At 40.2% G+C, this 12,738-nt stretch overlaps 1 protein-coding gene across 1 annotated transcript; it reads right to left on the bottom strand.

The window, feature by feature from the left end:
• Positions 1-1,142: 1,142 nt before the first annotated feature.
• LOC102969401 (butyrophilin subfamily 1 member A1-like) lies at positions 1,143-12,734 on the bottom strand. Its single transcript, XM_015542505.2, has 9 exons — positions 12,656-12,734; positions 11,754-12,101; positions 7,688-7,969; positions 7,402-7,569; positions 4,505-4,525; positions 4,384-4,410; positions 3,536-3,562; positions 3,064-3,090; positions 1,143-1,844 (listed from the first exon to the last, which is right to left on the bottom strand). Exons 1-9 carry the CDS (start codon positions 12,732-12,734, stop codon positions 1,204-1,206), a joined length of 1,620 nt encoding a protein of 539 aa, XP_015397991.2. The 3' UTR covers positions 1,143-1,203.
• Between the last annotated feature and the right edge of the window lie 4 nt (positions 12,735-12,738).

The following is a 12,738-nucleotide window of genomic DNA, read 5'->3' as shown; positions in this document are numbered from 1 at the left end:
TGACTTTTTCTCCATGAAGCCTGTAGGTGTTTCTTCATTCTTATTTGACTATTTTTCTCTAAAATCATAAACTGCAACATCAACTCCTTTTTCATTCACATACTCACATAGGGCACAATTCAGGACCTGCTAACCAGTGAGAATTTGGTAAAAAACAACAAAAAGGGTGTGTGTGTGTGTGGGGGGGGTGGGTAGGTTTCTCTCACAGAAGTCTTGGGCTCCTGCTCAAATGGTTTATAGTTTTATATTAGTTCTCCCTACCCCATGGCAGACTCCAAGTTTAGAGGTCAATGGCCTGAAGAAAGGACAAGCTGAGCTATTAACTTTCACAAAACTTGGACAGTTTTGTGTATCTCTAACACTAGTAACATGTATCAAGAATTTACTCAACTGTGATTCTTCCCTTCAAACACCACCCCCTCCTTCATATTTGATAACAAAACTAGTAAGAAGAGAGATTTTTCTCTTTAAATGCAGTTTCTTTAAATGTTTATTTATTTTTTAGACAAAGAGAGTGTGACCAGGAAGGGACAGAGAAAGGGGGGACAGAGGATCCAAATCAGGCTCTGCGCTGACAGTAGAAAGCCCAATGCAGGCCTCAAAGTTATGAACCAAACTGTGAGATCATGACCTGAGCTGAAGTCAGATGCTTAACCGACTGAGCCACCCAGGCACCCCTCTTTAAATGTAGTTTTAAAAATACTACTTCAACACACACAACAGAAGAGAGGCCATGCACTTGTTTTGGATTTTCTTGCTGCTGCTCAAAAAAGACACTGAATTTCCCCAAAACCAATGCGAGAGGAAACTCCCCCAGACATTTTGTAGTTGTCCCATTTCTCTTTCTGCCTCTCTTTTTGAAAGGGGTTGATAATGTACCTAGTGAAGCTGACCTACTCTCCACGCAGGGACAGCTTTCTTGTTTTTTCTTTTAATGTTTATTTATTTTTGAGAGAGAGAACAGTGTGCAAGTGGGGGAAGGGCAGAGAGAGGGAGACACAGAATCTGAAACAGGCTCCAGGCTCTGAGCTGTCTGCATAGAGCCCAGCGTGGGGCTTGAACTCAAGAACTGTGAGATCATGACCTGAGCCGAAGTCAGACACTTAACTGGCTGAGCCACCCAGGCGCCCAGGGCAGCTTTCTTTGAGAATATACTTATAAGAAGCCTGAGCAGAGACAGCAGAAGTGCTGACATTTCACCTCTTATGGAGGTAATAGAGGATTAGCCTCTTGGGCAACACCCATATCACGACTCTTTAAATGAGTCTTTGGAGAAGACTCAGGGTAATTTTCAGTGTCATCTGAAGCTGAGCAGATGGTCACATATGTGCCAGCACCCTGAAGGCTTAAATAAGGATGGAGGGTCCCATAGAAGGTGATTCCAGTAAAGGAATAGATGTGGGATCCATCAACCATGTTGTAAAAGGACACATCCTTATCCTCCAAGTCCAGGAAAACTCCTATCCTTTGAGGATGCTGTCTCAGTGACAGAGACTCTGGGCGGGAGATGAGAACTCCTTTGTTATATGCTATCACCCAGAAATTCTTCTCTGGACTTTCTACAAACCACCCATTTCTCTCCGCTGTATCTGAGCAAACACCCACAGCCCATCTAGGTTCAAGTCCAACTTCTGTGCCTATATTGACTTCTATCTCCCAGTAATGTCTCCCTGTGGTAAAGCAATTCTGGCCCAGAACACTGAAGATGGTTTCAGATTCCCCTTGTCCTTGGCGTACTGAAGCATCACAATTCTGAGGAGCATTTCCCATTAAAGAAACTTGTTTTCTATTCTCAGATAGGATGAGGTTGTGATGAGCTGTGTCTGGATCCAGAGTAACAGCAACTGCAAATGTGGGGGGTGGGGGGGGGAATAGGTCATTCCACAGTGGAAAGTGGTTGTCCTTAGGAAAGATGCTGTCACTTTATGCTTGCTCTGAGTAATTAGGCCCTGTCATATTCCAGTCACAGTGTATCTACTTTCATTTAAGCTTCTTTGGTATCATTTTCATTTGGAATCATTTATTATGTAATAATTAAGTCACCCACTTCTCATGCACTCTTATTAGATTTCTAATGGCTGAAATCTTAGGCTCTGTAGTCAGAAAGATCTGAATTTTGATAATCACTCTGTCTTTAGTAAGTGTGATCTTGAAATTACTTTGTTTCTCTCAGCTTCACTTTACCCTCATAATCATGGACACAATTATGACACCTCAGCATAGGACTGTTGTGAGAAATAAACAAGATAATGTGTAGAGAACTCAGAACTAGGTCTTGCCCATGATGAACACTTGGTAAATTTTTTAGCTTCCAATATTTATAGTAACACTAATACCAGTAGTAATAGCAGACTCCAGTACTGATACCAGCAATAATTAACCTGTTCTTCTGAAATCAAACATCGTCAATAGTCAGAATTTTTCTCATAAGAATTTGTATGTGGGAATACTAGAATGTGCTTTAATTTGGGGAAGATTGAATTAAATAGGAAACATTTGTGGATGCAGGGATATTCAGAGTAAAGCAACATGTACTAGAAACTGATAATCAACTCATAATTCTGGAAAGACTCTAAGATAGTTTTCCACTTACACTGAGATACAATGAGCTAGTCCCTGTCTCAGGCTGATGTAATAGACTTCCTTCTTACTGAACTGCTCATGCAGTGTTATTCACACAAATAAATCCACCGTATCACTAAGTCCCAGATTGAGAAGTCAATTCCTCAGGGAAATTCCTTTAATCCACCATATTTTTCTCATGGAAATCTTGTTCTTTCATAACCTTCATTACAACTTGTACATGTACTTTTCCATGAAATCAGAGATCAGATGTCCTTTATTTATTTGACCCTGAATAAACAGTTCTATAAATTAATTGTAAATGAATGAATGATATCAGAAAAGTAAGAAATCTGTTCACATTTCAGCATGAGATTGAGACTGAACTGAAAGCCATGAAATGAAAAAACAACCAGGTTTTATTGAGAGTTTATATAAATGTAAGAGTTTCTAATTTGTGATAGAAGAGATTGTGCGGGTCAAAATAATAAGGTCACTCACCTGCTTCAAACTGTTCTTTTCTCCAGTCTAAAATGAAAAAAAAAAACAACTCATATAAGAAAATACATCAAGAACATGTCTTCTCACCTGGGTGACTCAGTTGGCAAAGCGTGGGACTTTGGCTCAGTTCATGATCTCACAGCTCGTGAGTTCGAGCCCCGCGTCAGGCTCCGTGCTGACAGCTCAGAGCCTGGAGCCTGCTTCCAATTCTGTGTTTCTCTCTTGCTCTGCCTCTCCCCTGCTTATGCTCTCTCTCTCTCTTTCTCTCTCTCAAGAACAAATAAAACATTAAAAATTTTTTGAAAAAAAAAAAGAACATGTCTTCTCAACTAGGAGAGAGAATCCCCTGTATTTTTTTGAAGTCCCACATTCAAAGTCAATTTTCCAGAATATAGCATGTCTTTGAAAAATGCCCTAGAATTGCCTCATGAAATCCCGGGGTGCCTGAAGTCCCAAGACATCTGTTACTCACCAGCATATAACTTTGCTTTTCTCCAGTCTGAAATAAAACAAAGGAATTAGATTCTCTCATCCTTAGGACCTTCACTCCAGACTATTAAATTGTTACAACCACATGAGATATGAAGATTTATAATAGTGCTATATTTCTGTATTAATCACCTCAATGACAGCTCTGGGGTATTTGTCTCCTTCAGTCTCCTGTTCTATTTCTCACATTTTCCACATTCCACCAACATATCTGTGATAGAATAGGAGGTTCTGATTCTTTTGGGAGAAGGATAAGATAAACTTGAATTGTGAGAGTGTATTGTAAAGCCTAAAACTTCATGTGCTGCCTTGACATCTTTGGACCTCACAGGGCTCTAAACGCCATAAGCTCCCCTTCTCTCACCAGATATGCCTCCAATCAGCAGGAAAATCTCCACATTCAACTAATTTCCCTACCAGTCAAGCCAGCTGAACCCCACCTGGTCCTCAACCTAATGCCTTTCACCTTCCTATCAACCTGAAAAGTTACTCAGACAAGCCAATCATATACTTCCAAGGAGACTAGTAGAATTTCATCTTATTATTACTAAAAAGCCTGCTTCCCTCAGCCCTTGCTGGTTCACTCTGTTCCCAAGTGAAAACCCATGTGGTCTGCATGACTTGTGGTGTCCTCCTCCCCCAGGATAGGAGTATAGGTGATTAATAAACTGCTGTCAAGCTCATATGTCCAGTGTTGGATGTCATGTGTCTAACCATCTTATCCTAATTAGGGTGGAGGATCCCTTCCTCACTAGCAAGGTGAATAGGGTATGATAAGAACAGAGGGACAGATGAGATGACTGGTCCAACCACAACACTGATATAACTTACCTTGTTGATATAATTGCTTTCTTCTCCCTGAAAAGGAATAACAACCTGTGAGGTGCAAAGTACCAGCATGGAGTAAGGACTCTATTTCTTGTACTAGAGCAAAGAAAAATGGAAAACTTACCAAGCTCTTTCTCAAGTGATTCTAAAAAGGAAAGAAAATAACAAAACATTTTATGGAAAAAAAGTCCAGACTACATTTCCTAAGCTCAGGTCCTGAACACTACTTCCATATACCTAGATCAAGAAATTCACCTTAATTGAGAATTACTGTGACCATTTTTTTTTCTAACTCCATGTTTATAGCAGTGAGTTTTCTGTCTCCATTGGAGAGAAGATCCTAAGCTCCATGTCTTACTGGAGGTCTTGGGACTCTAACTAAGTACACTCCTATCTCTATGTTCCTATAGATGCCATTTATATATACAGCCAACAGGGGAAGATGGCGGTGTAGGAGGACGCTGGGCTCACCGCGTCCTGCTGATCACTTAGATTCCACCTACACCTGCCTAAATCACCCAGAAAACCACCAGAAGACTAGCAGAACGGAGTCTCTGGAGCCAAGCACAGGCGAGAGGCCCACGGAAGAAGGTAGGAAGGGCAGCGAGGCGGTGCGTGCTCCACGGACTGGCGGGAGGGAGCCGGGGCAGAGGGGCAGCCCGCCGGCCAAGCAGAGTCTGGCTTGCAAAAGCGGAGGGGCCGGACGGAGTATGTTCTGACAGCAAGCAGGACTTAACATCTGGAAGGTTATAAGCTAACAGCTCTGCTTGGAGAACGGGAGGTCTGGAAGACAACAGGAGGGAGAGTTGTTGAGCCCCGGACAACAGAGCTCAGCTTGGCGGGGAACAACGGCGCTCACCAGCACCATCTCCCTCACCCATCTCCCAGCCAAAATCCCAAAGGGAACCAGTTCCTGCCAGGGAACTTGCTTGCACCACCCAACGCTGTGCTTCTGCAGATCCATCCCTCCAGCGGTGGGTCTGACTCCCTCCCGGTGCCACAGGGCCCCTCCTGAAGTGGATCTCAGAAGGAAAAGAGAGCTGAGCCTGCCCCTCCCACCCCTGTGCACCTTGCCGATCCACCCCAGCTAATATGCCAGATCCCAGCACCACAAGCCTGGCAGTGTCCAAGTAGCCCAGATGGGCCATGCCACCCCACAGTGAATCCCGCCCCTAGGAGAGGGGAAGAGAAGGTACACACCAGTCTGACTGTGGCCCCAGCAGTGGGCTGGGGGCAGACATGAGGTCTGACTGCAGCCCTGCCCACCAACGCAAGGTATTCAAGACAGCACAGGGGAAGTGCCCCGCAGTCCCGCACCACTCCAGGGACTATCCAAAATGACGAAACGGAAGAATTCCCCTCAAAAAAACGTCCAGGAAATAACAACAGCTAACGAACTAATCAAAAACAATTTAAACAATATAACAGAAAGTGAATTTAGAATAATAGTCATAAAATTAATCACTGGGCTTGAAAACAGTATAAAGGACAGCAGAGAATCTATTGCTATAGAGATCAAGGGACTAAGGAACAGTCAGGAGGAGCTAAAAAATGCTATAAACGAGCTGCAAAATAAAATGGAAACGACCACGGCTCGGATTGAAGAGGCAGAGGAGAGAATAGGTGAACTAGAAGATAAAATTATGGAAACAGAAGAAGCTGAGAAACAGAGAGATAAAAAAATCCAGGAGTATGAGGGCAAAATTAGAGAACTAAGTGATGCACTAAAGAGAAATAATCTACACATAATTGGTATTCCAGAGGAGGAAGAGAGAGGGAAAGGTGCTGAAGGTGTACTTGAAGAAATCATAGCTGAGAACTTCCCTGATCTGGGAAGGAAAAAGGCTTTGAAATCCAAGAGGCACAGAGAACTCCCTTCAGACGTAACTTGAATCGATCTTCTGCACGACATATCATAGTGAAACTGGCAAAATACAAGGATAAAGAGAAAATTCTGAAAGCAGCTAGGGATAAACACGCTCTAACATATAAAAGGAGACCTATAAGACTCGTGACCAATCTCTCTACTGAAACTTGGCAGGCCAGAAAGGAATGGCAGGAGATCTTCAATGTGATGAACAGAAAAAATAAGCAGCCGAGAATCCTTTATCCAGCAAGTCTGTCATTTAGAATAGAAGGAGAGATAAAGGTCTTCCCAAACAAACAAAAACTGAAGGAATTCCTCACCACTAAACCAGCCCTACAAGAGATCCTAAGGGGGATCCTGTGAGACAAAGTACCAGAGACATCGCTACAAGCATGAAACCTACAGACATCAAAATGACTCTAAACCCATATCTTTCTATAATAACACTGAATGTAAATGGACTAAATGCACCAACCAAAAGACATAGGGTATCAGAATGGATTAAAAAACAAGACCCATCTATTTGCTGTCTACAAGAGACTCATTTTAGACCTGAGGACACCTTCAGATTGAAAGTGAGGGGATGGAGAACTATTTATCATGCCACTGGAAGTCAAAAGAAAGCTGGAGTAGCCATACTTCTATCAGACAAACTAGACTTTAAATTAAAGGCTGTAACAAGAGATGAAGAAGGGCATTATATAATAATCACAGGGTCTGTCCATCAGGAAGAGCTAACAATTATACATGTCTATGCACCGAATACTGGAGCCCCCAAATATATAAAACAATTACTCACAAACACAAGCAACCTTATTGATAAGAATGTGGTAATTGCAGGGGACTTTACCATCCACTTACAGAAATGGATAGATCATCTAGACACACGGTCAATAAAGAAACAAGGGCCCTGAATGATACATGGGATCAGATGGACTTGACAGATATATTTAGAACTCTGCATCCCAAAGCAACAGAATAGACTTTCTTCTCGAGTGCACATGGAACATTCTCCAAGATAGATCACATACTGGGTCACAAAACAGCCCTTCATAAGCATACAAGAATTGAGATCATACCATGCATACTTTTATATATACAGCCAACAAATCCATAAATTCACAGATCCCACCAAGTCTGATTCACAGTTTTACCTTTGTCTTTACTTTCTTTCTCTTTTTCTGCCTGGGCTTCCTGTGTTCTCTTCTTCTCCTGTCGTTCTTTCCAGGCCAAAAACACAACAGCACCCAGGAATATCCCAAGTATGATAAACGTCACAGCAAATGCCGTCATCCAAGGAGAGGTCCTAGGGAAGAAGGATTCTGATACAGAGGTCCCAAAGACTTGATTAAAAACATACACCAAGCAATCCTACTCCATCCTAGTTCTTAAATGTCCCCTCCTTACCCTTATCCTGTCCCCCAAATGAGCAACACTGACCTGGGATAGAAATGGTTTCCACCTGCTCTTGTCCAAAGAAGGGGTTCTTCATGGAGCAGGACACTTCTCTTTTTGAACTGTCTCTTACAATGAGGGATGCCTCTATTTGAAATAACCCATCGTCATCCTGGGTCTCAACCTCAGAAAGAGATGGTATCTTCTCTCCCATTGCATCTTTCCATTGCACCTCAGGCTGGGGAAACCACCTCTTGCCTGTGCATGTCAGTCTTATTCCTGTACCTTCTGGACCTACCATGAAAACATGAGGACCAGAACCCAGACCTGGAGAGGAGAAAGTCATTCATTTGAGACATGGACACTTTTGGCCCAGAAGTCCCTAATTTATACAGTAACACCAGTGTGGGGATATGGACAAAGCACCATCATTCTTGGGGGGAGGAGAGGGTTTGTTTTCTTCTCTTATTAAATAAACGGGTAATTGTAGTAAAATCTCAAGAGATTTGAAGCTGACACTAGGTCTTCATACTGATGCCTATCACACTTTCTCTACCCAGGCATATCTGCAATTGGCCATAGAAGGAAAAAAGCAGAGCAAATTTTACCAATGTTAATTTCTTTCAGGAACACACCAATATATCTATATCTATCCATTCCACTTACTGAAGTCTCTAGAACCACTACCTTTCTGTGATTAAACTGAGTCTTGTAGTCACTTCCTTAAACAATCTCATTTTGTAATGTTTTCCAAATTTTCTTTCTTCCTCTGAGTACAGAATAACAAAAAGATGAAGATAGCCAGGTGAAATGATTCCATGAAGGAGTCAATATGTTTTTCACTTTTACACTCTCATTTATTTATTTTCCCTCCACAACCTCTCCTTTTTAACTTTTCACAGGTTGGGTCTACTAATGAATCCAGCACCCATATTAAAACATTACACTACTAGAATGCTAGAAGAATCCACTGTCTCTGAGAATAATAGCTATCCTGGCTTCTAAGGCTATATATTATTTTGTACTTTTTAAACTTATCTCCTGACATGGTTCTTCTTAGTTCTGGCTCAGTCCTACTCCAATTCCTCAGATGTAGGAAATATATTATAAACCTCAGAGACATTGTCTTTTTTGGCTAAAAATTATAATGAAACTATTAATTTTTACTGTCAGATACTGACTTGCCTGGGAAGGACACACTTGTAAAAAATAGAAAGCAACCTGAAAGAAAATCTTCAGAATTACTTGAGGGAGGTGCCAACTCTCTTGAACAAAGGAAATGAATAGAAGTGAGTAAAACGGTTCATGAGCACAACAGATTCTTAACTATAGAGAATAAACTGATGGTTATGAGAGAGGAAGTGGGGTGGATGGGTGAAAAAGATGAAGGAGATTAAAGAGTATACTTATCATGATGAGCACTGAGTAATGTATAGAGTTGTTGAATCACTATATTGTACACCTGAAACTAATATTACATTGTATGTTAACTACCTGGAATTTAAATAAAAACTTTAAAAAAATAAATTAAGCAAGTTTATGTGAATGAAAAAAAGAAAAAAAGAAAAATAATATTCAATGTCATCAAAAGTATAGATAAATACTGTTAAGAATAAAAACTGGAACAATTATTAGACTGTCAGGGTGACATTGTGGTTATCCTGAAACTGGAATTATTAAAGTATAGGATAAAAAAGTTATAAGTTGTAGGGGCGCCTGGGTGGCTCAGTCGGCTAAGCGTCTGACTTCAGGTTGTGTCATGATCTCATGGTTTGTGAATTCAAGCCCCGCGTCGGGCTCTGTGCTGACAGCTGAGCCTGGAGCCTGCTTTGGATTCTGTGTCTCCTTCTCTCTCTGCCCCTCCCCCACTCATGCTGTCTCTCAAAAATAAATAAACATTAAAAAAATTATGTTATAAAGTTAATTGTTTGAGAAGTTTATATTATATCAATTTATATTGCCGCATATTTTCATGCAAATATATGTATTTTGTGATTTTTGCAATAATATAAAATTGAAAATTGTCAATGTTCATTAAAAAGTAAATATTAACATAAATTATGGAATTTCTATATAATGAAAATACGTTTAGACATTAAAAAGCATAATTTTTTATAATCTGTCTCATATATTGTAAAGGAGAAAAAGGCAAGTTATAGAAAAAATATATCATGAAATATTGTAAATAATATTACTGTGTGTATATGGAGCAGAAAATTACTTGACACTTTAATGTGTTAACTGTGCTAAATTAACTTACTTAAATTTTCCTCTAAACTTTCCCCTCTCCTGATTCCAACTGTAATATTTCAGCTTCAGGAATATTTTTTTTGGCTTAAAGCATAACTGAATGGAGAAGACGACTCTCTTGCTGTATTGCTGAGTGTACAAATTAGTGAAAGTAATTGTGCAGTATGGGTGGAAAGAAGAATGTTGATGAGCTAGTGTCCATACGGGGAACAGAAGGAAGCTTTGGTAGATTGAATGGGAGGTTTCTCAAAACCTAACAAAGAGACAGAGATCTTCAGGGCTTCTAGAAGGGTAGCATCAAAAGTTTTTAATAATATCCCTAACTTAATCTTTGCAGTTAATGGAAGAGGTTAACAAAGTCTGGGATGATGATCATCCTAGCACTAACCAGTGAGGACCCAAGACTGGAGCTGAATCCTGAATGCTTTGAGCTGCATAGGACCTTTGCACAATGATTACTCAAGAGAAAGAGGGGCAGGAAGCCCCAGTAAGAATTAAGACAAAGCTTCACACTAGCCCGATTGGCTGGGGGCTCAAAGATTCAATTTTGTATTTAAACAAGTTACAATAAACATTTTATTTATTTTTTTTTTTAATTTTTTTTTTCAACGTTTTTTATTTATTTTTGGGACAGAGAGAGACAGAGCATGAACGGGGGAGGGGCAGAGAGAGAGGGAGACACAGAATCGGAAACAGGCTCCAGGCTCCGAGCCATCAGCCCAGAGCCTGACGCGGGGCTCGAACTCACGGACCGCGAGATCGTGACCTGGCTGAAGTCGGACGCTTAACCGACTGCGCCACCCAGGCGCCCCTACAATAAACATTTTAAAGGTTAGTTTATGAACAGAGATTAAGGTCTGCTACATAAATATATTATAATAATTATATAATATATAACATATATTATAATATATAATATATAATAAAATAATATCATATATTGTTATATTATATATAATATATACTATATTATTGTACTATTATTTTATTATATATAATTATATATTACTATATATAGTAATATATAATATATATATATATTATATATTATATATAGTATATATATTGGTATTGATAACAATCTGGTATTGATAGTTACTTTGGAGGAGAAAAAGGAATATTGAAAGGACAGAAGGATTATCAACTTATATTTTCTATATTTTTTGAATTGTTGGAGTTTGATACAATGAGTTATAATTTTATTGTAATTAAAAATAAAACAGCACCAATGGTGCCAAAATTGACAGTGGCCAATTCAACGTCCTATGGACCAAGGCTCAGTCATTCCAGCTTTTCACACTGGTCTCTCTCTTCAGGGCCTTATTTCCCAAAAGCTACGCAGTTGATGGTTTTCTCTACTTCTGCTTCGCTTAGTCACTGAGCGTCAGTTATTTTCTGGCCTCAATCCTCTGGTGACAACTTTTGTTCTCTGCAATACCTGTCCACCCTGCCCAACCCCCATAGTCACTTCCTCCAAACAGTGCATTCAAGACTCAACCACTGACATTCCCAGCTGAGCCTCTACCCAACACAGCAGCCAACTAGGACTCTGGTCTCTGATGGTAATTTTAGGGAATCATGGTGTCTTCCTTCAAAATGTGTGAGGAGAGACATATCAGAGAAATAAATGATCTATTCTTTATGGCAGATACTTATGGAAGTCATTGAATATTAAAGTACAGCACAATAAATGTATAAATAGATTAAGAGAATTTCGGATTAAACCCAGTGTGAAGGACGTTGACCAGCTCCGAGAATATGTACCTTTTTGTCTCTGTTCTGTTCACCATCCTCCCCAGAAATCAAATGCAGAGCACTTACATTCCCTTAGAACGATCTGTGTTCTCAGATAATTACTCACCGATCACCTTCAGCTCCAAAGTGGCTTCTTGAAATTCACTGCCTTTTTTAAAAAAACACTTGTATATTCCACTGTCTGAGATCCGGAGACTGTAGATTCTCACAGATACTCTTCCCTCAGTGATGTAATCTTTCACCAACTCCGCTCTCCCTTTGAAATCTACCAGCTGTTCTCCCACCTGCTCCATTCCATCCTGATATACATACACAGCCTCTGAGAATTCAGAACGGAACCACCGCAGCTCCATATTCTCTGCACTCATGGCCGGGGACACGTGACAGGGCAGCACTGTGTCCATGCCCAGCATGGCTACAATTGGCTCTGAGGGGCTGATAACCAAGAATGAATCTGTGGAATAGAGCCATAGTGAAAAGAATATCAATGACCTGTCTGGACATTTTGGAATACAGCATGATTATTGGCCCAGTAGAAGCCCGTAGACATTGTCATTCATACACTAGTTTCTGTAGCAAACATTCAGACTGAAGATGGTGGTGCACAAGACAAAGAGTATCTCTACCCAATCAATAGGGTAATCTCTTATTGAACAAATAATTTTTTAATTGCAATGGTGAGAAATTCTATGAAGAAGTAGGGAAGAGTGTTGGGAAATCATGAAACCAGGGTTTTTAATTAGGTCTTGGGCTCAGAAAAATGTGTTCTTCATGAAGCAGAGACCTGAATGAATTAGAAGGCATTAGTGAAATAATTCCAGCTGGTCTTTCTCTCTAAACTAATCATATAATGGCTTATTTGCCCTCATGTATGGGCAGATAAATCATTATATCAAAATGAAGGATTTGTAATTAACCCAGGCATATAGTGATAGGGTAATTTACTCCTTCTGTTCAGAGAATAAAAGAATCCAAGAATATAAAGTATAAAATATAAAATATTCTTACCTGAGCCCCACATGGACACCTGGAGAAGTAGGAGAGAGAAGAAGTCTCTTAGCAGAGACAAGTCCAAGAAACCCACCATCTTT

Source organism: Panthera tigris, chromosome B2, assembly GCF_018350195.1.
Source record: "Panthera tigris isolate Pti1 chromosome B2, P.tigris_Pti1_mat1.1, whole genome shotgun sequence".
NCBI classification, from domain to species: Eukaryota; Metazoa; Chordata; class Mammalia; order Carnivora; family Felidae; genus Panthera; species Panthera tigris.
Note: the sequence above shows the minus strand (reverse complement) of the source record. Positions and strands in the feature narration are given on the sequence as shown.

What these genes read in the sequence shown, in the direction of transcription:
- LOC102969401 (XM_015542505.2), bottom strand. Translation starts at nt 12,734, where the DNA reads ATGGTGGGTTTCTTGGACTTGTCTCTGCTAAGAGACTTCTTCTCTCTC. An exon ending in AAAAGCAAAGTTATATGCTG is followed by an intron (nt 3,091 to 3,535) that starts GTGAGTAACAGA and finishes TTTTCATTTTAG; the next exon opens with ACTGGAGAAAAGAACAGTTT. An exon ending in AAAAGAACAGTTTGAAGCAG is followed by an intron (nt 1,845 to 3,063) that starts GTGAGTGACCTT and finishes CCACATTTGCAG; the next exon opens with TTGCTGTTACTCTGGATCCA.